General features: G+C 42.5%; 1 protein-coding gene across 1 annotated transcript in view; it reads right to left on the bottom strand.

Annotated features, from left to right (window-relative positions):
• LOC126412127 (synapsin) overlaps positions 1-27616 on the bottom strand; it is an 861195-nt gene that overhangs the window by 524095 nt on the left and 309484 nt on the right. Inside the window, exon 4 of the mRNA XM_050081568.1 lies at positions 18101-18205. Coding sequence (XP_049937525.1) covers positions 18101-18205 — 105 coding nt within the window. The remainder of the gene's footprint in view (positions 1-18100; positions 18206-27616) is intronic.

Below are 27616 nucleotides of genomic sequence, written 5' to 3'. Positions count from 1 at the left end.
GTAGTACACTATGTGACATGCAGTTACATTATTCCTGTGTGAAATTGTAATTGCTCGTGAGAAAATATTTTCTCTCGATGAGGCGGACGTTGTGTGTGTTGTTGCTGGGTTTCCATGTGCTATTATTGATCTTGAAGCTACAAGTAAACATTGAGTGTGTTAGAGAGACAAATTCCGGAGGGCAACATGTTAAATTTCATATTTCCTGCAGTTCACATAAAAACTGGCATATATACCTGTGGTTTTGATTGAAAATACGCGACTTAGTAGCATGTCTGTCTAGAGGTGGAAGGAACCTGTCTCCATGTCGAAAAATTCGCTTGATTGGTTACGTTCCAACGATAGCGGTGGATCACTAAGGTTCTTCGATGGCAGACATAGCTAACCCAAAAGCAACTGACCCAGTAAAATACACTCCTGGAAATGGAAAAAAGAACACATTGACACCGGTGTGTCAGACCCACCATACTTGCTCCGGACACTGCGAGAGGGCTGTACAAGCAATGATCACACGCACGGCACAGCGGACACACCAGGAACCGTGGTGTTGGCCGTCGAATGGCGCTAGCTGCGCAGCATTTGTGCACCGCCGCCGTCAGTGTCAGCCAGTTTGCCGTGGCATACGGAGCTCCATCGCGGTCTTTAACACTGGTAGCATGCCGCGACAGCGTGGACGTGAACCGTATGTGCAGTTGACGGACTTTGAGCGAGGGCGTATAGTGGGCATGCGGGAGGCCGGGTGGACGTACCGCCGAATTGCTCAACACGTGGGGCGTGAGGTCTCCACAGTACATCGATGTTGTCGCGAGTGGTCGGCGGAAGGAGCACGTGCCCGTCGACCTGGGACCGGACCGCAGCGACGCACGGATGCACGCCAAGACCGTAGGATCCTAAGCAGTGCCGTAGGGGACCGCACCGCCACTTCTCAGCAAATTAGAGACACTGTTGGTCCTGGGGTATCGGCGAGGACCATTCGCAACCGTCTCCATGAAGCTGGGCTACGGTCCCGCACACCGTTAGGCCGTCTTCCGCTCACGCCCCAACATCGTGCAGCCCGCCTCCAGTGGTGTCGCGACAGGCGTGAATGGAGGGACGAATGGAGACGTGTCGTCTTCAGCGATGAGAGTCGCTTCTGCCTTGGTGCCAATGATGGTCGTATGCGTGTTTGGCGCCGTGCAGGTGAGCGCCACAATCAGGACTGCATACGACCGAGGCACACAGGGCCAACACCCGGCATCATGGTGTGGGGAGCGATCTCCTACACTGGCCGTACACCACTGGTGATCGTCGAGGGGACACTGAATAGTGCACGGTACATCCAAACCGTCATCGAACCCATCGTTCTACCATTCCTAGACCGGCAAGGGAACTTGCTGTTCCAACAGGACAATGCACGTCCGCATGTATCCCGTGCCACCCAACGTGCTCTAGAAGGTGTAAGTCAACTACCCTGGCCAGCAAGATCTCCGGATCTGTCCCCCATTGAGCATGTTTGGGACTGGATGAAGCGTCGTCTCACGCGGCCTGCACGTCCAGCACGAACGCTGGTCCAACTGAGGCGCCAGGTGGAAATGGCATGGCAAGCCGTTCCACAGGACTACATCCAGCATCTCTACGATCGTCTCCATGGGAGAATAGCAGCCTGCATTGCTGCGAAAGGTGGATATACACTGTACTAGTTCCGACATTGTGCATGCTCTGTTGCCTGTGTCTATGTGCCTGTGGTTCTGTCAGTGTGATCATGTGATGTATCTGACCCCAGGAATGTGTCAATAAAGTTTCCCCTTCCTGGGACAATGAATTCACGGTGTTCTTATTTCAATTTCCAGGAGTGTATTACTGTTGTGTTTCCTAGGAGCCGGCCGGTGTGGCCGTGCGGTTAAAGGCGTTTCAGTCTGGAACCGCGTGACCGCTCCGGCCGCAGGTTCGAATCCTGCCTCGGGCATGGATGTGTGTGATGTCCTTAGGTTAGTTAGGTTGAAGTAGTTCTAAGTTCTAGGGGACCGATGACCACAGATGTTAAGTCCCATAGGGCTCAGAGCCATTTGAACCATTTTGTTTCCTAGGACAGCAGAAATGATTTGGACACACAATATGAAATCAGTGTACATGCGTTTTCACCAGAAAAAAATTTGACCAGAAAAAAATTTGACCAGAAAAAAATTTGAAGGTTAAAACACTTTTTACGTAGACGGTGCTCATACGGCGAGAAAAAGGAGAGGCTGCAAGCAACTTGTGTTCAGTGAATCGTTGGGATGATGCAGCAATAGGAAAGGTAAGTGAACCAATCACTGCTTAGCTGACTGTGAAACTGATTTTCAGTGAAGTATCAAACCGTATTGACGAAAAAATAAAACCAGAATTTGGTTTCAATTATCACAGCAACAACTTCATTTCACTCACTCCCAAAAAGAAACGGGGTAGTATACAACCATTTGACAGACCATAATAGATCATGTTTGCCGTTTCCCGTGTGGAATAATAAGCTTCCGTTATTATGCTAAGTGCAAAGACAAAACCACAACGTTAAAGCAGTCAACAAACTTATCAAAACACAAACTCATTCCATTAGAAGTAGCGTGTGCGGTGCGCTTTTCCAGAACTATGAATACGATTTACCGGAGCAGTACAAACAGGTGTTTACTATATTCATGGAGGTACAAAAAGGAGAGTAGTCATGATGTCACAACTTGAAGCCGACGTTCACCATTTTAGTTGCCCCAAATATTAGATTCTGCTGTTAGTGTTTTGATCAAAAATGCTAGCTTGCGTTATTTTCTGTTGTAATAACCATTTTGATTATAGCATAAAGTGTAAAGGAATGAAATTTCGTTTGTAAGTGCTCCCGTTCAAGCGATATTTTATTTAATATGCATGACTTTGGGTTGTACTGTTTCCTGTTACTGCAGTGATGTTAGTCATTTAACCTTGGATTTCCTTTCAATACAACTCCCAAAACTCTCTGGGTAAACTCTGTGAGGAGGAAAGATTAGAAACCGACCAAACTTAACAAAATATGTTCTCAGCTCTTTTGGGAAGAGGACATAGACCGAACATTAGTTTCGCCAATCTGCCTTAATTACGGAAGCAGCCTTTTCATATCAAGTACTTCTCTTCATTTTTATTCTAAACGTATTACAAAGAGAAGAATACATTAATAAGGCGAAATGCCTCCTATTACTGGATCGAATACGCATTTAAGTCCAGAAAAATATCTGAAAGTACCTTCCTGACACTATGGTTCAAATGGCTCTGAGCACTATGGGACTCAACTGCTGAGGTCATTAGTCCCCTAGAACTTAGAACTAGTTAAACCTAACTAACCTAAGGACATCACAAACATCCATGCCCGAGGCAGGATTCGAACCTGCGACCGTAGCGGTCTTGCGGTTCCAGACTGCAGCGCCTTTAACCGCACGGCCACTTCGGCCGGCCCTGACACTATGTTACTCACGAAAGCACTGTAATACTTTCTATTCAAAACAGGTGTTGCGTGCACATGACAGCAAGGAAACATAAGAAGCAATCGTAATCAGCAGTCTGCTAATGTTTTGAGCAATGCAATATGGAGGCGTCGGCTTCAAAGCAACCTACATAAGTGTGTAGCGCCATAACGCTTTGTTATACCTCCTTGGTTGCAGTCTGGACCTATGAACAATAACAGAGGAATGTAACCTCACTTTTTACTGCATACTCTAGGTAGTTCTTAATGGCAAAGTACTTGCAGTAGAAGAGATGTATTTCGCAGTAGCTAAGTATGTGCTCATAGCTCTTAAGGTATGCATTTAAGATTCCATGTGTGCAGGACATTTGTGTGCTGCTTTGATCCTTACTAACATCTCTCAAGATATGGAATACTTCTTTTTAAAACCCTATATGCTGATCACATCTGTGGCCTGATAACTCAGTCCTACCAACAAAGCTTGATTCTTCCAACCAGAGATAGCTGCTCGGCGTCGTCAAGACGCAAGGAGAGCAGTTACATCACGTTACATTTCCAATTGCGTAACAAAGCTGCATTACATTGTTATCCGCAGGCAATTCTCATTTATCACAGCGTTTCCTTTTTCGTGATGGTTAACACCATTTCTACGATGACCTCATGTAGCACAAAATTTGTGGAAGTTTAACAGTGTGAAGATCACAAAATAGTTGCGCATCTGATCTGTCTCCTCTAGATTATTACAAGCTTCAATTTTAAGCCATTTTAGATTTCGCTAAAACTGCCGGGGACCTCGCATGACATTATGCAACGCTCTACAGAAAGCTTTCTAAAACCTTGAGTGTTTTATGTCTTGAGCTCCAACTCTGCGCAATCTACACTCCTGGAAATTGAAATAAGAACACCGTGAATTCATTGTCCCAGGAAGGGGAAACTTTATTGACACATTCCTGGGGTCAGATACATCACATGATCACACTGACAGAACCACAGGCACATAGACACAGGCAACAGAGCATGCACAATGTCGGCATTAGTACAGTGTATATCCACCTTTCGCAGCAATGCAGGCTGCTATTCTCCCATGGAGACGATCGTAGAGATGCTGGATGTAGTCCTGTGGAACGGCTTGCCGTGCCATTTCCACCTGGCGCCTCAGTTGGACCAGCGTTCGTGCTGGACGTGCAGACCGCGTGAGACGACGCTTCATCCAGTCCCAAACATGCTCAATGGGGGACAGATCCGGAGATCTTGCTGGCCAGGGTAGTTGACTTACACCTTCTAGAGCACGTTGGGTGGCACGGGACACATGCGGACGTGCATTGTCCTGTTGGAACAGCAAGTTCCCTTGCCGGTCTAGGAATGGTAGAACGATGGGTTCGATGACGGTTTGGATGTACCGTGCACTATTCAGTGTCCCCTCGACGATCACCAGTGGTGTACGGCCAGTGTAGGAGATCGCTCCCCACACCATGATGCCGGGTGTTGGCCCTGTGTGCCTCGGTCGTATGCAGTCCTGATTGTGGCGCTCACCTGCACGGCGCCAAACACGCATACGACCATCATTGGTACCAAGGCAGAAGCGACTCTCATCGCTGAAGACGACACGTCTCCATTCGTCCCTCCATTCACGCCTGTCGCGACACCACTGGAGGCGGGCTGCACGATGTTGGGGCGTGAGCGGAAGACGGCCTAACGGTGTGCGGGACCGTAGCCCAGCTTCATGGAGACGGTTGCGAATGGTCCTCGCCGATACCCCAGGAGCAACAGTGTCCCTAATTTGCTGGGAAGTGGCGGTGCGATCCCCTACGGCACTGCGTAGAATCCTACGGTCTTGGCGTGCATCCGTGCGTCGCTGCGGTCCGGTCCCAGGTCGACGGGCACGTGCACCTTCCGCCGACCACTGGCGACAACATCGATGTACTGTGGAGACCTCACGCCCCACGTGTTGAGCAATTCGGCGGTACGTCCACCCGGCCTCCCACATGCCCACTATACGCCCTCGCTCAAAGTCCGTCAACTGCACATACGGTTCACGTCCACGCTGTCGCGGCATGCTACCAGTGTTGAAGACTGCGATGGAGCTCCGTATGCCACGGCAAACTGGCTGACACTGACGGCGGCGGTGTACAAATGCTGCGCAACTAGCGCCATTCGACGGCCAACACCGCGGTTCCTGGTGTGTCCGCTGTGCCGTGCGTGTGATCATTGCTTGTACAGCCCTCTCGCAGTGTCCGGAGCAAGTATGGTGGGTCTGACACACCGGTGTCAATGTGTTCTTTTTTCCATTTCCAGGAGTGTAGTTTTATTCTATAGCGAATATGTGTATGAAAATTCAATCAGCTTTGAGACGGTCAGTTGGGAATGATTCGTAAAACTGGTGCACTTGATATGGAATGATCCTACACAGTGTAGAGGAAAACAAGCTAAAGACAAACTCAGAGCCAGCTAGGGGACATCGAGTCAAGCAAAGTTTTCCAGGCAACCGTATGTCGAAATGGACGTTTGTGAAGCTTCGGCCATAAAACGACAGCCAGTCAGTGAGTAACGAGCGGGAGTTTGTGGTTGGGTGGTTCTAACAGAGGGGCTCTGCTCGACAGTGCCGCTACTGCTGCTGCTGTGTAATGCTGTACTTGTTAGAATGGAAGCTCACTATTGTTCTCCGTACTATAGCAAAAATTAAAAAAACGTAGCCTTTAGAATTCGTTATTAATAACATAGCATCTTACACTACCCATATCGACTATTTTACTGGAATGCTGTTTCTCTAGTGCATCTTATCAGTTTAATTGCATTGCAGTACCTTCAGCGCAGTTGATTTAATAAACAAGCTTTACCCAGCACTCAGGGGAGAAACTTCGCGTCTAACTTAACCAGCCATAGACTAGGATTTAAAATTTGCCTTACTTTGATTGTATAGCGGAAACCATTATTTTCAGCCAATAAAATTAGTAGGGCCTTTAGTACAACACGTGTCACTGGGGCAAGGCAGTTTAAAAATATACACTTTGTGAGTTACTAGCATTGCGTTCTCATTTAAATATATGGCCGAAAGAGTCAGCCAACAGGAACTGTGAAATGAACCCTGTCGTCCAGGACCGATTGCCACAAATGGCGCAGTTTCACCACGAGATGGGGGAATTGACAGGCGTCTGTTGTGTATTGAGACCTAAGCACTGTAGTGTGCGACTGACATAGACGAGAACTTACGTCGTACAGAAACTCAGGAGAAGGCTTTTGTGGCCAAGGAGACGCAGTAGTGTTAAATATAGCGGACCTAAGATCGGCCATAAAAGGAAACATTTATGAAAACGATTTAATTCTGTAGTAGTGCGGTGGTCCCTGTGGAGATTCGAGTTCTCCCTCGGGCATGGGTGTTTGTGTTTGTCCTTAGGATAATTTAGGTTAAGTAGTGTGTAAGCTTAGGGACTAATGACCTTAGCAGTTAAGTCCCTTAAGATTTCACACTCATTTGAACATTTTTTGGAGTAGTGCAGGGAATCAAGCCGCAGTAATTTTAATCTGCCATCCTCCATTAATTTTCTTGGTGATCCCAATAAAAGTTGAATATTGATCATATCTATAATAGTTTAGGATTTACTGTTAAAGTGAAATTAACAAGTTTTGTTACAAAGACCTGAATGCTAAAATCTGAACGCTTTGGTCGATCCTAACGATCGACATTTCATATAGAAGCGCATCATTAAAAAGGACAAACGTTTAAATATCAACTCTGTAACTTTCTTTGTTTAAAAGATACAGTAAATTTAAGTTATCAGTATTTACAGTTAAGCATCAGATCATTTCCTCTACACAAAACACATTGAACGATGGCAGCATGACACCTTATTGAATCATTAGTTATTAGAATATTTGTTGTAGAGTTTAGTGCATAATAGTTACTTTTGTTCTTTATTTATTTATCAGAAAGCGCATTGGTGCAAGGCTACTGGCTGTGGCATTCAAAGCTACGAAGAAAATTGTACTTATTGTTACTTTATTTAGAATGTGAAAGTAATCAAGCTTTGATTATTTAAATATGTTAAAATGTAAAATAATGTAGAATAAGCTGTATTCAATCAGATGGACGGCTTCAGGAATGGGAACTGCGCTAGTCAGTTGCGCGAGGACATTCGGCACGCTGAAATGCAGCCGGGGAGGTACAGAGGACAGTGCGGTTGCAGACGCGAAAGCGGACAGTTCGGCTGGAGACACCAAAGGGTAGAGTTCCGACGCAGACGCGAAAGCGGACGGTCGGTATTTACGTAGCTAGGAAGTGAAACGACTTAGAAAATGTCGTGTTGTGTGGTATCACGGGACTTAGTCTCTGAGCGGTGAGCAGCCGTGCGCCTCGTGTGAATACCTTTTCGCGTAGTTAACAAGGTGGAGTGTTGGACTTTTAATTCACGATGAGACAGTGAATGATCGAACTGTGTCAAATGGATATGCGCTCGAGTGTAATAGTAATTCTAAATACGACCACTTTCGCCATTAGTTTGCCTTCCGAATAAACATTATTCTCCGGCCGGTGTGGCCGAGCGGTTCTAGGCGCTTCAGTCTGGAACCGCGCGACCACTACGGTCGCAGGTTCGAATCCTGCCTCGGGCATGGATGTGTGTGATGTCTTTAGGTTAGTTAGGTTTAAGTAGTTCAAAGTTCTAGGGGACTGATGACCTCAGATGTTAAGTCCCATAGTGCTCAGAATATTTGAACCAAACATTATTCTAACCAAATCGCAACTGTGTGGCCTACATCATTTATGGGTCTTTGATTTAGTCCCTAATATTATTATTACTGTTATTATACGTTACATTAACTTTGTATTTCATAAACTTGCCATCAGCCAGACAATTTAACCAGATGGTCACAAGTGTCCAATTCAGGGTGTGCAATGCAACATGTACGAATTAACCCCTAGCCAGTATCCACAAATAGCCTCTCGGATGTACCTTTGAATTCCGGTGTGTGCTTATGGGCATACGCAGGACCTGTAAATAGCAGCCCATTGTCTTGGATATCCCTGCGATACACGCAGAGACGCTGATCTAGGACTCAGCTATTTTCTTGTCGTAGTGCGTCGAGTCATTACAGTTCCGTGTTCGTAACTATAGTGAGAAACCGTCCAGTGTATTTCGGTTTTTCTATTGTTATGGACGTTAACAGAAGTAAAGTGTACTGAAACCCGGAACTAGCACATAACACACTCACATCTTACAGCACCAAGGTGGTCCCGGAGCATTACGTCCCATACGACGAACGGACCACCAGCAAGAGTATCAGATGCACTCTATCCGCGAGACGCGTCGGACACAAGTGCTAGTTTCTGGTGCAACTCCAGTAAACAACCTCTCCCTCCTTAGGGGACCAGATCCTCATGGCTAATATTTTATTCGACCCCATGGCTGTAACCTGCTCTGCTGCAGAAATCTCCGCCGTTTCTGTTCAACAGCTGATGCCTAAAATCCCGATTAGATTTGATAATTTCCATCGTAGCGCTTCTCCTCAGTTTGTAAATGCCTGAGTTTTGTTCGTTCCCACCGTCGTCTCTGCGGAAGGCAGCTGCGCTGTGCTCCCTCCGAGTCTGCACACTCAGCGCCTCAGTTTCAGGAGACGGTGGGTTTCTCGTTGCACTGTTTTTGCTTGGCGGTTCATTGTTCACATCATGCCCTTCGTAGATACTGCAACGCTACTCGCAGTCAACTGCGTTTTGTGCTGCAAATTTTTGAATGATTTGTCTCCATGCATTTTTTTAACATTTGCTAGTCAGAATTTTCGTTTTAGTTTTAATTCGCGAAAAATTCGCCCCTACTGCTTTCAGTTGATAAAGTCACTTAAAACTGAGAACAGAAGTTACTGCACTTAGCTACCAAAAGTTATTGTGCGTTACCATAATTCCAAAGCTGCTTTCTTTCAATCAGGAACACTCATTTCTATAAAGGCAATGCGAGTATCTGAAGACACTTTACAGTGTTTCTAGACGATTTAGTAATGTTTATTTCTGACAAAATAACACTCATTATATTGCACTGTCCTTCAGAGACTTAGTAGCAAACTACGGGGTGCAATTAGACATCATCAGATTATCTTTGAGGTATGAGAACTATTTTCTGTATTATACTGTAGAACATATAGAAAACGAGAAAAAAATTAATGAATTTTCCTATATATTTCAGTATGTGAACCCCGGCGGCTAACGTACGCTGCTTAGTAATTATCCTATGAACTAGTAGTTCTCAACCTGGAGCCAATTACCCACTGAGGTATAAAATGAAATTTTCTGAAGGGTGAAAACAAAAAGGAGCTGTTTATCAAGAAATTACTTTTAAATGATAATATTAATTATATAAGTTATGAATATTTAGTTATTCTCAATAATTACTCCTCCTCAATTACTAGCATTAATGCCTGACGCTATGCGATGGGGATTACAGATTACTTACATAGGTCACTCACTTTGCGCTTTCTACCATGACGGGAAAATTTAGACATACACGTAATAAACACTAAATATTTGTTTAAATGTGTTCTCTAGATTGTAGATAGTTCTTGCAGTAGACCATAAATTGCGTCATTACTCACTTCGAAACATATAAATGAACTAATTGACAGCACGAAACAACAGTAACTACTTAAGGTTACTGTAGCACTCCACAGAATATTATTATTATTATTATTATTATTTCTTTCTTGTCTCAGACATTATGTCTGGTTAAAAATGGAAGGTGACGCGGACCTTGATTAAGCGTGACTTCCTTTTAACTGTACGGTATATGTTACATTGCATTTAGGAACTTTCGGGTAATTGTTCAAGTATCAATAATTACAGATTTGCGTCATTACTCACTTCGAAACATATAAATGAACTAATTGACAGCACGAAACAACAGTAACTACTTAAGGTTACTGTAGCACTCCACAGAATATTATTATTATTATTATTATTATTTCTTTCTTGTCTCAGACATTATGTCTGGTTAAAAATGGAAGGTGACGCGGACCTTGATTAAGCGTGACTTCCTTTTAACTGTACGGTATATGTTACATTGCATTTAGGAACTTTCGGGTAATTGTTCAAGTGTCAATAATTACAGATTTCTGTAGTTGTATATGTAAGTTTGGATGTAGCTGTATTGCATTGATGTACTGGTGGATATTGTGTGGTATGACTCCTGTAGTTGATAGTATAATTGGTATAATGTCAACTTTATCCTGATGCCACATGTCCTTGACTTCCTCAGCCAGTTGGATGTATTTTTCAATTTTTTCTCCTGTTTTCTTTTGTATATTTGTTGTATTGGGTATGGATATTTCGATTAGTTGTGTTAATTTCTTCTTTTTATTGGTGAGTATGATGTCAGGTTTGTTATGTGGTGTTGTTTTATCTGTTATAATGGTTCTGTTCCAGTATAATTTGTATTCATCGTTCTCCAGTACATTTTGTGGTGCATACTTGTATGTGGGAACATGTTTTATAAGTTTATGTTGTAAGGCAAGCTGTTGATGTATTATTTTTGCTACATTGTCATGTCTTCTGGGGTATTCTGTATTTGCTAGTATTGTACATCCGCTTGTGATGTGATCTACTGTTTCTATTTGTTGTTTGCAAAGTCTGCATTTATCTGTTGTGGTATTGGGATCTTTAATAATATGCTTGCTGTAATATCTGTTGTTTATTGTTTGAACCTGTATTGCAGTCATGAATCCTTCCGTCTCACTGTATATATTGCCTTTTCTTAGCCATGTGTTGGATGCGTCTTGATCGATGTGTGGCTGCGTTAGATGATACGGGTGCTTGCCATGTAGTGTTTTCTTTTTCCAATTTACTTTCTTCGTATCTGTTGATATCATGTGATCTAAAGGGTTGTAGATGTGGTTATGAAATTGCAGTGGTGTAGCCGATGTATTTATATGACTGATTGCTTTGTGTATTTTGCTAGTTTCTGCTCGTTCTATAAAGAATTTTCTTAAATTGTCTACCTGTCCATAATGTAGGTTTTTTATGTCGATAAATCCCCTTCCTCCTTCCTTTCTGCTTAATGTGAATCTTTCAGTTGCTGAATATATGTGATGTATTCTATATTTGTGGCATTGTGATCGTGTAAGTGTATTGAGTGCTCTAGGTCTGTGTTACACCATTTCACTACTCCAAATGAGTAGGTCAGTATTGGTATAGCATAAGTATTTATAGCTTTTGCTAGATATTTATAGGCATCTGTTTTTTCCATCGCTTCTATGCAGTCGCTGTGGTTATCCAATATGTAATCTTCTTGTTTAGTGTGTTTTCCCTTGACTATGCTATTTTTCTTACATTTGTCTGTTCCAAAAGCCATATTATTATTATTATTATTATTATTATTATTATTATATTGGCCAGACACAAAGAACACTTTAAATTAGTTAATTTTAAATTTTGGTGCACAGTGCAAGCGAAGCAGTTACCGCTAGGGAGAAGAGTAGTGTAGGGAAAAATTGTTTTGTAACAAGTTTCCACGCTCACTGTGGATAATCAGTTTTCTTACCAGAGAAGGAGCAGAGAAGGAGTTTTAGGTAGCACTCGCGATACGCCATGAACTGCTTCAACATTCATTCCAGCACGCACACACACACACACACCTGCTAGAACACAGCAAATTTTCAAGAAACGTGAAATTCAAGATTATTTAATACATGTAAAAGCTGGTTGTTTACTATTATAGGAGCGAAAATAAAAACCAGGAAGTGGATGGATTTGGACCGAGATTTATGACGGACATTGACTTAGAACAACTCAAATAGGAAAAAATCTTGTTAGACGTAAGCAGGACCAATTGTCTCATTGACTCATTACTTCGTAGATTGATAAAATGCCCACAAAAAGTAAATATCATTCATCTGTCATAATTTTAAAAATAAAATTGGTCAAAGAGTTTTATTTTCATTCTAAAGACGTTAAAGTTTGTGATGGGGAAGAGGATGTTTGAGAGTGTGGTTAACAGAAAATATCCAGTCACACTGAGGGTGCAACTGCATGGTTTCAGAAAGGTTGTAAGCCATTGCTGTAAACTGAGGCTGTCAAAAATATTTTAGAAAAGATTATTGATAAAATTGTTGACGATGTACTGGGTTTCGCTGATGACATCTTTTATAGAAGTTGCAGCGTGATCGTAGCTTTAACAAAGATCTTTAACAGTGTGATAAGGGTCTTATAGTTCTTGCACTATGTTTGCATGGCACTGTTATTCTAAATAGGTAATGGTCGTAAGAATGTCTATTATTTAACATAGGAAACAACTCTCATACGTCTCGATAATTAATGAAAATAAACCTCTCTTAGTCGTATCATCCAGTAGCATCACCGTTTCACTTTTTTGAAAGACAAAAGATCTGAATATTTTAGATTGCTCCTACGATTCCGTTTCCCAATGCATTGCGAATGGAGATATTAAAAAATTGTCGATAGTCAAACAATCGATACAACTGGCCAGGAGCCAATATAGGGTAGTCTTTAAAGACACGCTGTATGATGGCATGTCCTGTATTTAATGAAATTTCCAAAAGTACCAAAAATTTCTTGCTCGAGGTGACTTTTCATGCCTTCTTTATTAGTCCCGTGGAGATCGTCCTTATTCGAAACCGATTACTCAAGGAAGTAAAACGTGGTCGCATTTCTCTCAGTAAATACCGTTTGAAGAGTTATTAAAGAGCTGTAAAATAATTTCCTTATCTCCGTCGACACTCAGGCCTTTATAGTTGACTTAAGTAATTTCGTTCCTAACTGTGGTTGTAGTTAGCGTATCAAGTTTGAAATTTTCATAGCTACATGATAAAAGAGGCCATTGTACGAAGAAAACGTTACTCCATTGCATTCATGACCAGTTGACAAGTAAACTTTCGTAAATGCAGGTTGCTTTTCATTGAGCAGTGTTGGACAGAACTACAGTCTGTACAAAAATGTGTATTCCTTTAACCCGTTAATTTCATATTATAAAAGATGTAACATAAAGAATGCAATATTGTGTAACACTTCGGACCGAGGAGTATTCAGTCGATCTCCAAAGCAGAGAACAAACATTTTCATTGTCGATTTGTTTTACGTCACTGCGTACACCCTTTCCTTGTATCTACACTACTGGCCATTAAAACTGCTACACTAAGAAGAAATGCAGATGATAAACGCGTTTCATTGGACCAATATATTATACTAGAACTGACATGTGATTACATTTTCACGCAATTTGGGTGCATTGATAATGGGAAATCAGTACCCAGAACAACGACCTCCGGCCGTAATCACGGCCTTGATACGCCTGGGCATTGAGTCAAACAGAGCTTGGTTGGCGTGTACAGGTACAGCTGCCCATGCAGCTTCAACACGATACCACAGTTCATCAAGAGTAGTGACTGGCGTATTGTGACGAGCCAGATGCTCCGCCACCATTGACCAGACGTTTTCATTTGGAGAGAGATCTGGAGAATGTGCTGGCCAGGGCAGCAGTCGAACATTTTCTGTATCCAGAAAGGCCCGTACAGGACCTGCAACATGCGGTCGTGCATTATCCTGCTGAAATTTAGGGTTTCGCAGGGATCGAATGAGGAGTAGAGCCACGGGTCGTAAGACATCTGAAATATAACGTCCACTGTTCAAAGTGCCGTCAGTGTGAACAAGAGGTGACCGAGACGTGTAACCAATAGCACCCCATACCATTCACGCCAGGTAATACGCCAGTATGGCGATAACGAATACACGTTTCCAATGTGCGTTCACCGCGATGTCGCCAAACACGGACGCGACCATCATGATGCTGTAAACAGAACCTGGATTCATTCGAAAAAGTGACGTTTCTCCTTTCGTGCACCCAGGTTCGCCGTTGAGTACACTATCGCAGGCCCTCCTGTCTGTGATGCAGCGTCAAGGGTAACCGGAGCCATGGTCTCCGAGCTGATAGTCCATGCTGCTGCAAACGTCGTCGAATTGTTCGTGCAGATGATTGTTGTCTTGCAGCGTCCCCATCTGTTGACTCAGGGATCGAGACGTGGCTGCACGATCCGTTACAGCCATGCGGGTAAGATGCCTGTCATCTCGACTGCTAGTGATACGAGGCCGTTGGAATCCAGCACGGCGTTTCGTATTAGCCTCCTGAACCCACCGATTCAATATTCTGCTACCAGTCATTGGATCTCAACCAACACGAGCAGCAATGTCGCGATACGATAAACCGCAGTCGCGGTAGGCTACAATCCGACCTTTATCTAAGTCGGAAACGTGATGGTACGCACTTCTCCTCCTTACACGAGGCATCACAACAACGTTTCACCAGGCAACGCATATCACAGCATCTTTTTCCTGTCGGTTAAATTTCGCGTCTGTAGCACGTCTACTTCGTAGTGTAGCAATTTTAATCGGCAATAGTGTATGTTAGCAGATGTTGTAAATTCACTCTAAGGACGGAGCTACCCTTTCACTGATTTCAGTTAGGTTGACAGTTATCAAGAAACAGGTTTTTCTTAGTTGTGAATAATGCGTGGAAGAAGGAATGAGGATTACTTTTCAATGTTCCATCTACGTCCAGAGTATTGGAGCACTGTCTCACAATAGGCAGAAACATCACCAGTAGCCTGTTCATACGAAACATGCTGGCTTTTGTCCTAAGCGATTAGGAGAAGCCAAGGAAAACGTGAGTCAGGATGACCCGGTGGGTATTGTAACCCGAGCCCTCTGACGTCTAGACTAGTGTCTCAGCCACTGAGTCAACTCAGTCAGCAGGGGAGCTAAACATAGAGGAACAAGTCAATGGTATTTGTTCTAACGATCACTATCGAGTCAAAAAGACGAGAATAAGTCGTTAGTAATTTCGCCTTAAGAGGATGAGAGAGGGAGCAATGATATTCCAAAAAGAAACCATAGTGTTGTGTTTGAAGGAAGAGCGAATTCTGGACGATATTTGCCTATGTGGTATTATATTATGGTTTTATTCAGCACTACAGAAGATCCATAAGATTACTGTTGTGTTTCATACAGCAGGACATGTAATCTGAACAGGAAAGTGGTATTATTCTCTTGCAGGTTGTGTGCTTTTTCTTTCGTCCGACGCTGGAGTCACATCGGATTTGACAATTTGGCACTGGATATGAATCACTGTATAAATAACAATTTTTATTTAGCTAAACAATAGTCAAACACGAAGGGAGGCAATAATGCAATGAAAGCCCTATGAATTACGGACATGAAGTCCGCTACCTCGAATGCACACTTCAGGATTTTACTTTTATTTCTATTGACAGCAGTTTTTTAGTTGTGATGAATAACAGCTCGTGTCAAACAGAACGCCGCCAAGCTCTTGGGCATCTAGGCCCGTAACCCTTGTATGTAAAGCGCATTTTCTATCGAAACAGCGTTTAAAATAATCTAGAATACCCGATGAAGGTATGTGAAGAAGCGTAAAATTAAATAGAAAATAAATTAAAACGCTGAATGGGGAAAGAGACTGATGATAATTGTACCAATACGTACTTGTTCTCTTTCTAGTAGCAGTTAATCTTACATCAACGGGGCAATGAAACGTAAGTAACGTTTGGAAAAACGACACATATTATTCTGTTTCCAAGAAAGGTTGCCTAGCAGAAGGACATAATTTGGTTGCCACGTTCCTTCAGCGGAACCCTGTGACACTCCAACTACGAGGAGTGCCCAGAAAATAATGCACCGCATTTTTTTCAACAATTCTTTATTGATCATAATGAGAATTACACACACGAAAGAATGGTGTTTTATCTACAAACGCTATTTTTCGACGTAAGCTCCGTCCTGTTCTACGGCCTTCCTCCAGCACGAAACAAGGGCGTGTATGGCCTGTCGGTATCAATCCTTGTCTTGGTGACGGAGCCAGTGCTTCACTGTGTGAATCGCCTCCTCATCGTCCTTAAAATGTCTTCCACGAAGGGCATCCTTTAAAGGTCCAAACAGGTGGAAGGTCGAGGTGGCTAGGTCAGGACTGTATGGTGGATGGGGTAACACTGTCCAACCATGTTTTGCGATGTGCTCAGCAGTCCCCGGACTTTGCAGCAAAACATCTCATTGGTTGCTGTGGCGCCAAAGCCACCGAAAGCGCGTCCTGAGTTTTGTTAATGTGTTGACATATGCTTCTGAATTAATGGTACCGCCTAGTGGCAACACATCAGTGAGGATCACACCTTCACAGTTCCAGAACACGGTGATCATGACCTTGCCGGCGGAAGCAGTTGCTTCTGTGGGGAGCGGGAATGGCGCCATTCCGTCGACTGTCGTTTTGTTTCGGGCTCAAAATGATGAACACATGTTTCATTACCTGTCAAAATCTGGGACAAGAAGGCTTCCCCCTCAGCTTCAAAACGTTGCAACAAATCAAGACAAATATTTTTTCTGCGCGATTTGTGATCCACCGTTAGACACCACGGGACCCACTTTGCTCACACTTTTGAATATCCAAGAGTGCAGATAATTGCATCGACACTTCATTTGCTGATTGACAGATGCAGCGCCAACTGCCGAGTCGTAATGCGTCTGTCCTCGCGAAAGACATCAGCTCGCTGCAACATGTCAGGTGTGACAGCCGTGGATGGTCTCCCCGACCGCTGCAAATGGTGGAGCTCCGCCGAACCGCCTTCTGATGACCTCACCCTACGTGCCCAGCGTCTAACTGTACTTCCGTCGACAGCAGATGCACCATAGACTTTGCACAAACGTTTGTGAATATTCCCGACACTCTCTTTCTCTGCAGAGAGAAATTCAAGGACGGCACGTTGCTTGTAACGCACAACACATACAGACGCCATTTTGAAGCTGTTCTGCAGCTATGCTATCTGTCTGAAGTGAGGGAGATTTGGCGCGCTCACTTAGGCGACCTCAAATAATACATACGTAACGTTTCGTATTCGTAGCATTTTTTTCGGCTGAGAAAAAAAAATGCAGTGCATTACTTTCTGGGCATCCCTCGTGTAACCGATTTATGCTGCTGCAATGATTGTCGTTCCTGACAAAGATTTACCTCGCTTTCAGGAACAAATGAACCATCTTGAACACGTGTTCTGGACAACCTATCATCCTAGACGCGACTAACAGCCTTTCTAAATACACCATTAGAGCAAACTCCTTGAATTTTTGCTGTACAAATGTACTCTATCGAGCGGAGGGGCCGATGGTCTGTGGAACGCTCGGTGTGGAATCCAGACTGTTCTGGAATGGGGATACAGTGATTTGTCAGGAATTTCTCGAGAGACTCCAGTACAGTACGCTCAAGAAATTTAGTTTGGAAATCAAGGAGAGAGAAGGGTCTGTTGCTATCAGGACTGAGCAGAAGTTAATGGGGTTTGGAAGGGTGGACTTTAACTGTCTTACACACCGAGAGGAAATAGGGTAAGGAAAGGCAGCGGTTGTGAAATTTGGTAATACAGGTGTTGGCTGGGGGAGAGATGTGTTTGAGAAAGGATCGCGAATGTGGTCGGGACCATATTCATCGTCGTTGACCTGAAGCTTGATGTGAGCATCCACTGCGTCAAGTGCTCAATCTGGTCTTCCTGTCCTCAGCTGAGGCACGCGTCCAAGTACTATTCTTTTCTCTTGTTCACTCTCGTCATCACTGATGGAGTCAGTTCGGGACGTCATGTACGGCGCAAGCAAGTTGCTAGCAGTGGGGTACTCACCATCTCCTTGTAGTTGGGGTAGAAGGTCTGCTCGATCAGCGGGAAGTTCTCCTTTCCCAGGCGGCGCTGCAGCTGCATCAGATGTGCGAACACCCACGGCTTGTCCTGAAACACACAGCATACGTATAAGCATCCAACTGGATGCTGCGGCCCGTGGAATACACTGTTCTATATGTCGAGGAAGGCTGTTAACGTTCCTTTCGATAATTCTTTTTTGTTATTTAAAGTCGATGGATCGCCAAACACTTTAACGGAAACTGGCGTTGATATGAAAGCCCAAAATAAATTAAATAATAAAATTAATTAATACGAGATCAAACTTCAAATGATATGATGTCTTATTTCTGTTCGTGTATTAACATATAATACAGTCAATTTATGAGCATACATCGACTTTAACACATGCAAACAAAAACCAAATAATATCACTGAGCAAAGTAGACGTGTAACATTTCTTTGTTTCAAGATCTTTGTAACAAGTAACAGTTGTATGGCACATGCTGGATGCTAGCAACGTTTCGATATCACAGGACATATGTATAAAATAGCCATGGCGATGGAAGCAGACATGTGGATACGAAATAAAAGCTGCCCATAATGTCGCAGTAAGTTCAAAACTAAATTTTGGATCCAAATCGGAAGATAAACAATACTTATGACGATGTAATAAACCATGTTCTATCTTCTTGTCATAGAGTCAGCACCAAGCATTATTGTTGAAACAGCTGTGTAACTTTCTGTACGCTATCTGAATATGAGACTGGAAAAGTTCGAAATCTGGTTCATGGAATGAATCAACAACTATTTCAAGAAAGTGACTTCTTGTAGTTTTATCTATTTACACTGAATATAGAGTTACAGGTTCTAAAACATCCGTAATAGATAAGTTTAATCTGACTATTATGTTTTAATCGCCCACACATGATGTAAATACTATCAAAAATTACAGAACTTTCTTCACCATAAAACACTATAACTGGACAATTGACGCCCTAAAGATAGCATTTAAATATGTAGAAATCTTAATGCAAATGCTGCAAGAAACTCAACCTCATGTCTCACAGCAGCAAAAACGGTAGAAAATGCTAGAAACTGCTTATGACGGTCTCTAGCGGCCCTTCCTTCATGTGATTCTTGGTCAGAAAACTGAAACACATGTGTTCGTAGTTACATTATGGCCCAAGTACACACTCTCCCCTATTTGTGATAAGAAAATGATTTTTCTTTAGACTAGTCATACAGAAAAACGCAAGTAAAGAAGTAAAGGAAATACAATAAGAAGCAGGAGAGAGAACCAGTGAGGTACTGTCTCTAATAATTATAGTCGTCATTTTAGAGACTATGAACGGTTAACAGCAAAATCTTTAGCTTCGAAAAGAATTAAATCCTACGAGAATTTTCATATACAAACTGCTGATGTTTTCCAATGTGTTACTTGTACATTGCAGTCCGTAGCAGTTGGAAAAAAGGAGGGGGGGGGGGGGAGGGGCAGTAAGAAACTGCGTTAAAAATGTAGACAATGTGTTCTGATTGTGAAAATGTTTAACCGCGCTGGGATAACCGAGCTTACATATTTGCTTCACTTTTAAAATGACCCACCATCAAGTGGCGATTTCTCTACTAATTTCTACACCGCTCCAAACAATCCGCTACTCCGTATCTGAACAGCTCAATGATGCGATTAGTACGCACTAGTACACGATCCCGATATACGAAGTAGTTGTCTTGCGTGGGTGCCGGCGAAACAGCTATTAATTACTGAACCCGAGACAACTCTCTGCATTGCTATACCGTCGCTAGCCTCGCTTGAACGCGTGAAACAAGGTTAAAACGCTACATCTCATATGCAGTTGATCACTTCCTGGAACAATCCAATTCCACATAGCTTAATTCGAAAATCCGACACCACTGAACTGGACATACAATACTACAATCTCAATTCGTTCTCAGACTGTCTCTCTTTTTACTGTCCTATGGAATTTTAGCAGCGCCACAAATCCTCACAAAAATCAAGCATAGAGCTCCCCTGGAAAAAATACTGTTTATTACCACATAACCACTTCGCAATGTAGGTTATTTCGAGCGGCGTCTCCTCCAGTTACTCAGGCTCAACGAATAAAAATTAATCGCCCGCAGGGACAGCACGGTAATACCGTGTAACACTGCCTCTAGGCTTGAGAATGGCCTCAATTTGGAAGGGAAGTGAGTCCCCAAATTTCTTCACGTATGCCATTCCAGATGAAACCACTAAATGATTACACAGTGCTACGAAATCGCGGGGTCATCGACTGCGGCATTTCATCCGTCGTTTCAACTACTCCGAAACATTTTTTCTGGGACTGAGATCGTGTAATTTAGTGCGCCAGCCGATGCATGATAGGATGCCTGAGTGTTCGTCAAACAACGTATATGTGCAGCCGTGTGAACATGGCTGTGGACGTCTTGAAATAAGAGAGAGTCTACAGCATATTCATCATGAAGATATAGACGAAAGCGCAACACTTCGCCTTCGAGAATGTTGAAATAAATATTCTTATCACTGTGCACGATAGTATGAATGGCTAGGTCGAAGTCATAATGCGTGAAACTACTATCGTCCTAAACTACACCTTCCATACTCTGCGGGCTATATTCCTCATTTAGTGTGGGTGAACTCGACGTCTCTCATCATTTTAAAAGCAAACCCGCTTCGGACCGCACTATACACCGCCAGTAAGCCACTCTACGGTCTTTCTTGTCACACTGAGGACGTGCCTTTTGCTAAGCACCTCATTCAAAATGTCTGTTGCATGCAGTTCCCTTTCCAATATTCGCTCGGGATCTGGTTGAGCTGGACCTGAATCCACCGACAGCGACGTTCCCTGTCGGGTTTGAAATCGATTGTACGTAACTGGTAAGTCTAGATACACGTCTTCGGCCTCTGTCGCTTAAAATCGTTTTACGACCACTGCCCTTATTTTCCATGGCTGCTGGTGGTTCGCCATTTCTTGTACGCATGTTGGACAATTAGCGCTGGTGCATCAACAAATCGGGCAACTCCATTTGCAGTGTGTTAATGAGCACGTCCAAACACAATTGCTCCTTTCTGCCATTCTGTCACGTCTCCACGTCGAGTCACCTTCGTACAGCTGACTGGCAATGGCGCCACACCCTGGCTAACCTACATCGGCGGCAGACTGGTTTGACACCATCTACAGCGTCCCAAAATTACGAGTGTACTCCCTTAAGGAGGGCGACTAAAATTTCGTATGTTGAACACCAACACCATGTACACAAGTCCACTTAAAATCACTTTATTGATGTTATTACACAGTATGTTGAAAGGTCTCTGTTGGATTCCTTTCATGTTTGATTTCTTAAATCTGGTGTCATTTATGTAATAAATTCCTCTTCTAAATTTACTGTGGCGTTTCTGACTATCTGGGAGGAGACTGAGTAGTGGAACGTGTTACTTTTACACGTAAACAAGAACGATCTGTCACACTACTACACTTTAAAACACAGTTTATATGTAATTCATGTCACACAGTCTCATACGGAACCTACATCCGCTTTCTTTTATATACTGTATATGATAAGATACTGTCATCCCCCTTCCCTTCTGTGTGAGAGGATGAATGATCAAATGTGTTTGTAGTTGCATGCTTGAGGGTAGCAGACAAGCCTGTCGGCTAGAGAACAGTAGGACCAACGTCGGAACAGGTAGCTACGCTTCCTAAAAGCAAAGAGGTTTCTATCCTTAGTATGGTTCTGTCCGTCCGTTGTCATGTTGGTATAGGAAGCTGCCCCTCTGGCCCCTTCCGTTTGTCTTTGTGAGCCACCCTCAGGAAACACGCTCGGCAGTAGGCAGTTGCAGTCTGGCGGTGGCGAGCGTCTGAAGTGGTAAGATCTCCGGCTAAGCGCGTGTCTGCTAAGTCCATAGGACAATGGATTTGTTAAGTTCAGCCTAACTGAAAATTTAATCATCTTTATCTCGGGTTTAGCTCTAAAATATCTAAGGTTATCTTAAATTGCAGCGTAGTGTAATTCTCGTGTGAAGTTCAGATTATTTTGGGGTAGTTGCTTTGTCATTACTTTGTGAGTAAAGTGGAACCACGTGTTGATCAGTAACTCTAACTAAGTTCATCAATCTTAAATGTGAATGCTTGTGTGATTATAACGTCTCGTCTTGACAATATTTTACAATATAGCAACTTTTCTTTATGCTTTTCTTTATGTTCAACCCACGTGGAGTGTACTTTGCGAGACCAGTACCACGTGCTTATATAACTGTTTGACCCATCAGGTCAATAGTAAGACGTTAGTAACCAGTTCAAGGTTTTTCTTTTGTCAATTGCTTTTCGATCGAATTTATGTTAATTATCAAAATTACTGTGGAGTTATGCGCTTTCTGTAAACCAAGTTGACCACGTGGAGCATGTGGTGTAATCATCAAAGTAGCCCTCAGCTATTCTTTTTGCGAAGACTTCACAAAGAGTTAATATGAATTTAGTATACCAGTGTGTGGTAATTACGTGACGGACAGGATTGTGGTATGAACGTAATTTCTTTGGGTAAAAAACTGAATCTGTTGGTTGTGGTTAATTTCTTCTTGCTTATGTTTCAATGTTCTTCGTGAGTTATTTTATGAATGCAGTGTCGTATGCAGTCTCCCAATCTTGGCTCCATATTTTATGTGTTCCGTAAGATTACAATCTCACATTTTTCAATCGTAAATAAGGCACCAGCTCAGTTATAACTCACGTATAATATGCTGAAATTTCAATGAACAATCATAAAATAAATTTCCAAATATAAACTGATTTCTTTCTTTTTATTTAAATTCTCTTTTTATATATATATATATATTACCGGTTTTGTATGACTATTAAAAGATTATCATTAATGTTAGTCTGCTTGGTAAACCTAGACCAAATATCTGATGAAACAGTTGCCCAGTAATCCACGGTTAACGTCCCCAGACAGATCACGGCTTTTAACCCAATTTCATTGTCAATTAGCACCGATATCAGCATACAAAATTAAAGTTACAACATTACACATCAGCTAAGAAAATTAAAGTTACAACATTACACATGGCGACCCTGTTCTGTGATTCCTCTAGACTCTGGAATCTCTGAGACGTTAGATTGCAAGCGTTGTATAATCTTAATTTTTTTCCCTACAGCGCTCAAACAACTTCTGCGTTGTTTCTGAGGAGACTTTCTAAAAATTCACTGCGTTGTTGAGCGGCGTTGTGTTGTTTGTCTTGTTGCTTTGTTTTCTATATTTGTGTGTTTTATGTGTGTGTGTGGTTTTTTTTCTCGCTTGTAAATTCCACTGTTTCGATCAAAGATAAAAATTTGTTTTGCGTGTGAAAAAGTGTGTACTAGGTTGGGTATCTTTCGTGTGACTGTCGTAATTTTTGGGGGACACATTTATTGTGATTAGTGTGTTGCGTACTGAGTATAATTTGCACTAATGCAAACACGTAACCAAGCTAAAAGTAAGCGGTCCAACAACTTAAGCAACATGGACCAAGGGGATAATTTGATTTCCAATATTAACGCGTCGGGCGGTTCCGAAAATGCAATGGGGAATACTTCAGACGAAATGCAAAACAGCACGAACGGGCTCACAGCAGAGCCAGAAATTAATTTGCCTCCAACTAACCAAATTGATTTAGCAGAACTCATGAAAGCCTTATTGCAACAAAATAAAGAAAACACAGAGAAATCGATCCGCGAGCTAGGGGAACAAATGACGCAGAAATCAGAAAAATCGTTCGAACAAATGACGCAGAAATCAAAAAAATCGTTCCGAGAACAAAAAGAATCATCCGAAAAATCGATCCGAGAGCTAGCCGAACAAATAGACGAAAAACTAATACAGCAGACAAATAAAGTCGACAAGTCGATGCAGAGAGTGTCCGATGATATCTCACAAAGAATAAACAATCTGGCAAGTGAGATAAAAAGTGATATTATGAAAGAATTAGGCCGTACATTTGAACAAATCGATGATCGTCTGCAAGCCTTAGAACAGAGCAAGCGGAGGGGCGATTCCGAATCTAAAGAAAGCGAAGAACGGCTGCTTAGGAATTTCCAAGAGCTGAGGGAAGAATGCCAAAGGGAGCACCAGCAGGTACTCTCGAGGGTCCAAGAGGCAGAAACGCATTGTCCCACGTCCGTTAGCAACACAATAGCGGACAACAGTTTAGCGATCCACGCGTTGGAACAGCAAGTAGAACAATTGAAGCATACTGGGGCGGAGGACAAGAGACAAATTGATGATAAGATTGCGGCATTAGCGGACATTGTAGGCACGATGAAGCTGACGGAAAGCGAGAACAATACTACACCGGTAGCGGCCGCAGAGACCGAAGAAGTGCGTTCGCTTCTGAGATTTCAGAAGGGACAATTCGAAGTGAACAGGCAACACAAGGCTGTAACAGGCGAATTACAAGAACGCGTGGCGCATCTGGAATACTGCATGGCGTGTGATTCCGAACTCGCCAATAGCACTAACAATAGCCGTACGAACAGTGCAGAGAGGGACTCCGGCCACGAGGGAGATTTTGACGACAGGGAAGAATGTAATTTGAGGGTCAGACATGAGAAAAATAGAAACATTCAAGGGCCTCGACAGGAGGAAATGCGGGGATTTGATTTCAAACATTTCCTTACGGTAAGAAAGTTTGAGATATTCCGAAATTCGCAAAAAGGAATACATCCACGTGCATGGCTCGAGCAATTTGAGTTTTGTCTTCCCCCCGACTGGGCAAGTTCACATAAGATAGAATATATGTGTGGCTATTTGGAAGGCGAACCGGCGAGTCGCATGAGATCGGCAGCGCGTCACTGCAACTCCACTCGGGAGTTTCGACAAGCCTTTCTCTCCGCCTACTGGTCGGAAGCGGCACAAGACAGGGTCAAACATGGCATAATTATGCTGCCAAATTTGAACCAGTCTGGTTTCGGCAGCCCTGCACGCCTATTCGACCACATGCTGCAGGCAAATCAATTTTTATACGACCCATACGGGCCTGCGGAACTAATTAGGATATGCATCACCAAATTGCCGATGCACTTGCGGCACGTCATTCTTGCGGGACGATGCAAAGAGGACGTGGAAACGTTTAAAACACTTCTCCAAGAGTTGGAATATAATACAGCAGAATGCCCGCCTAATCAGGCACAAAGTTATTACGGGGCACAGCAGCGCGACCGCAGTCGTGGCCGTATTACTAATCAACGGCGTGACTGGTCGTCGCGACGGGAACGAAACAATAATCGGGACCGGCCGTATAGAAACTGGGGTAACAGTCGCGAACACAGGTGGAACAACGGAAATGATCGAGGACGTGGACAGAATCGTGAACGCTACAGGTACGGCAACCAGAATCGATACTACGATGAATACGGTGGGAATAGGACTGTAGGGGGAGCACTTCATGATGTCGAAATTCGGCCGGCCAATCCTAGACATAATCCAGCAAATGGAAATGAACAAAACCGGCAATGACAAATGATCAGCGCAGAAGGCGCCCAATCAGAACAAATGAGCGACATGGCAAATAAGTAGAAAGGACAGTGAGAAGTAGAGAGGACGGTGAGGAGAAAGAATTGATTAGTTTAAATTTGTGACGTATGCATTTTGAATAATATGTTGGTAAAAATAATGATAAAGATGTTTCTATGTGATTGATTGAAGTGATGTATTTAATTTTTTTTCTTTCCTTGTGCAATTAGGATTTAGGTTGGTTCAAATGTGAAGATAAAAGGTTCTTTGTGAACGAGTGAAATGCTGTTTATGTTTTTTTTGTGTAAATTGAAAAGAGTCGCTCCTGAGAGAACCAAGATCTGTGTTGAATTAATGCAAAAACTCAGGGGAATATCCGATCTGTGGGTATTATGGGTCTGGCAAACCCAGGTCCCCAGCTGTTAGTAGCCTTGTTTCCGATTTTCTGCTTTCAGTGCTACTATCTATCTATTACTATTCTATATCTGTCAGTATAAATGAGGATCTCTTACTATAGTATGCGTGCTGTATGAATATTTTAAGATAGGAGAACTCTGAGAAAGGAATGAGTAAGTTTGGAATCTTGAAAACAGGATGCGATAATACGATTGTTTAACCATTGGCTTCCCAATATGCGATGATATGTTAATATTGATGATATATGTATTTTTTGTTCTTTATAGCTGAGTACGTAAAGTGCTGTCTGTGGATTTCGTAAGTATATTGATTCCCTTCAAGGTGAAAGAAGAATTGTGGTTTGTGTAATTTACGTGGCTCTGAAATATTATAATGGCAGTCAATACGAGCAGTTTTTCAGCAAATGGAGAATGGTACAGAAATATGGATCCTTTCTGTAGTCATGATTGATGTTGAGCCAAAGCCTGGAAAACTTATTCTGCGTTAATACTTGTCCCAGAAAAGCGACGTTTATGTGTTTTGCTGATGCTGTGAGCATTACAGCTTACTGTTTTTGCTGGTGCGGGATGCACTGCAGCCTATATGATTTGTACTGAGGAAATTTCCCACTTGAAGGTAGAGGATGATTAAATAATTTTGATTATGGGAACGAAGGAAAGCTTGGTTTAAGGTAGTAAGGATGAAGCAAAACATTTGTCACTTAAATTGCAGGAGGATTCGGATCTTTTGTGTCTGTTGTAAGTTCAATATGTTAAGATGATACTGTTTTACAGAATAGAGGTGACCACAATTTTGCCATTCATGAGAAATGAACCCAGAATAACCACCACAGGCGAAATAACTGATTTGGAAGCGAAAGGTAACTTAAAGAAGGGACGAAATGGGTAAGAAAATGTAGTATAACCTGTTTAATTAAAATATTTGTATCTTTCTCAGAGTCATCTGTGTGATTAATTCTTGTGATAACGTAATTTTAGATGAAATTTTCTTACTGTTTTATGTGTGAATATATGAGTATGATAAATGTATAATTGCGAGTCTCTTATCAGGTGTGCGAACTGGTATAAATGTTTTGGTGTGTAAATAACCATTGTTCTTTTTACTGTGTATGTTTAAGGAAAGTTTCTCCATATTTATCATGTGACAAGACGTATGCCGCGAGCGTCAAGAAGAGGACGAATTAGAACAATGTTGTAGTGGTATATACACGGTGTTGAAATAGCATTGAAGTAGCTTATTGGCTTAACTAGTAGTGGATAGAAGTAGAATATTGAGTAATGCATGTTTATGGGTAGTTAGTTTGTAGAATAGACAACAGGTGTGCATGTATGTGTGTGTAAATAACATGTAAACCCTATGCTGTCCTGACCTATACTTGCACAAGGCATAATCCTATTCATTTTAGTGAATTAATAAGTAGCATTGGATTTATTAAAACGTAAGTGAACCACATTAGTGATGTGGATTTAAATATTATATTGTCAGTTCATTTAATTCTTATTTTTTTTACATTGTAAAGTCATTTCATTTTTATTCTTTTACATTGTCAAGTCATTTAAATTTTATTTTATATTGTCGATTCATCTAATTTAAAAAAAA

Source organism: Schistocerca serialis, chromosome 7, assembly GCF_023864345.2.
Source record: "Schistocerca serialis cubense isolate TAMUIC-IGC-003099 chromosome 7, iqSchSeri2.2, whole genome shotgun sequence".
Lineage (NCBI taxonomy): Eukaryota > Metazoa > Arthropoda > Insecta > Orthoptera > Acrididae > Schistocerca > Schistocerca serialis.
Note: the sequence above shows the minus strand (reverse complement) of the source record. Positions and strands in the feature narration are given on the sequence as shown.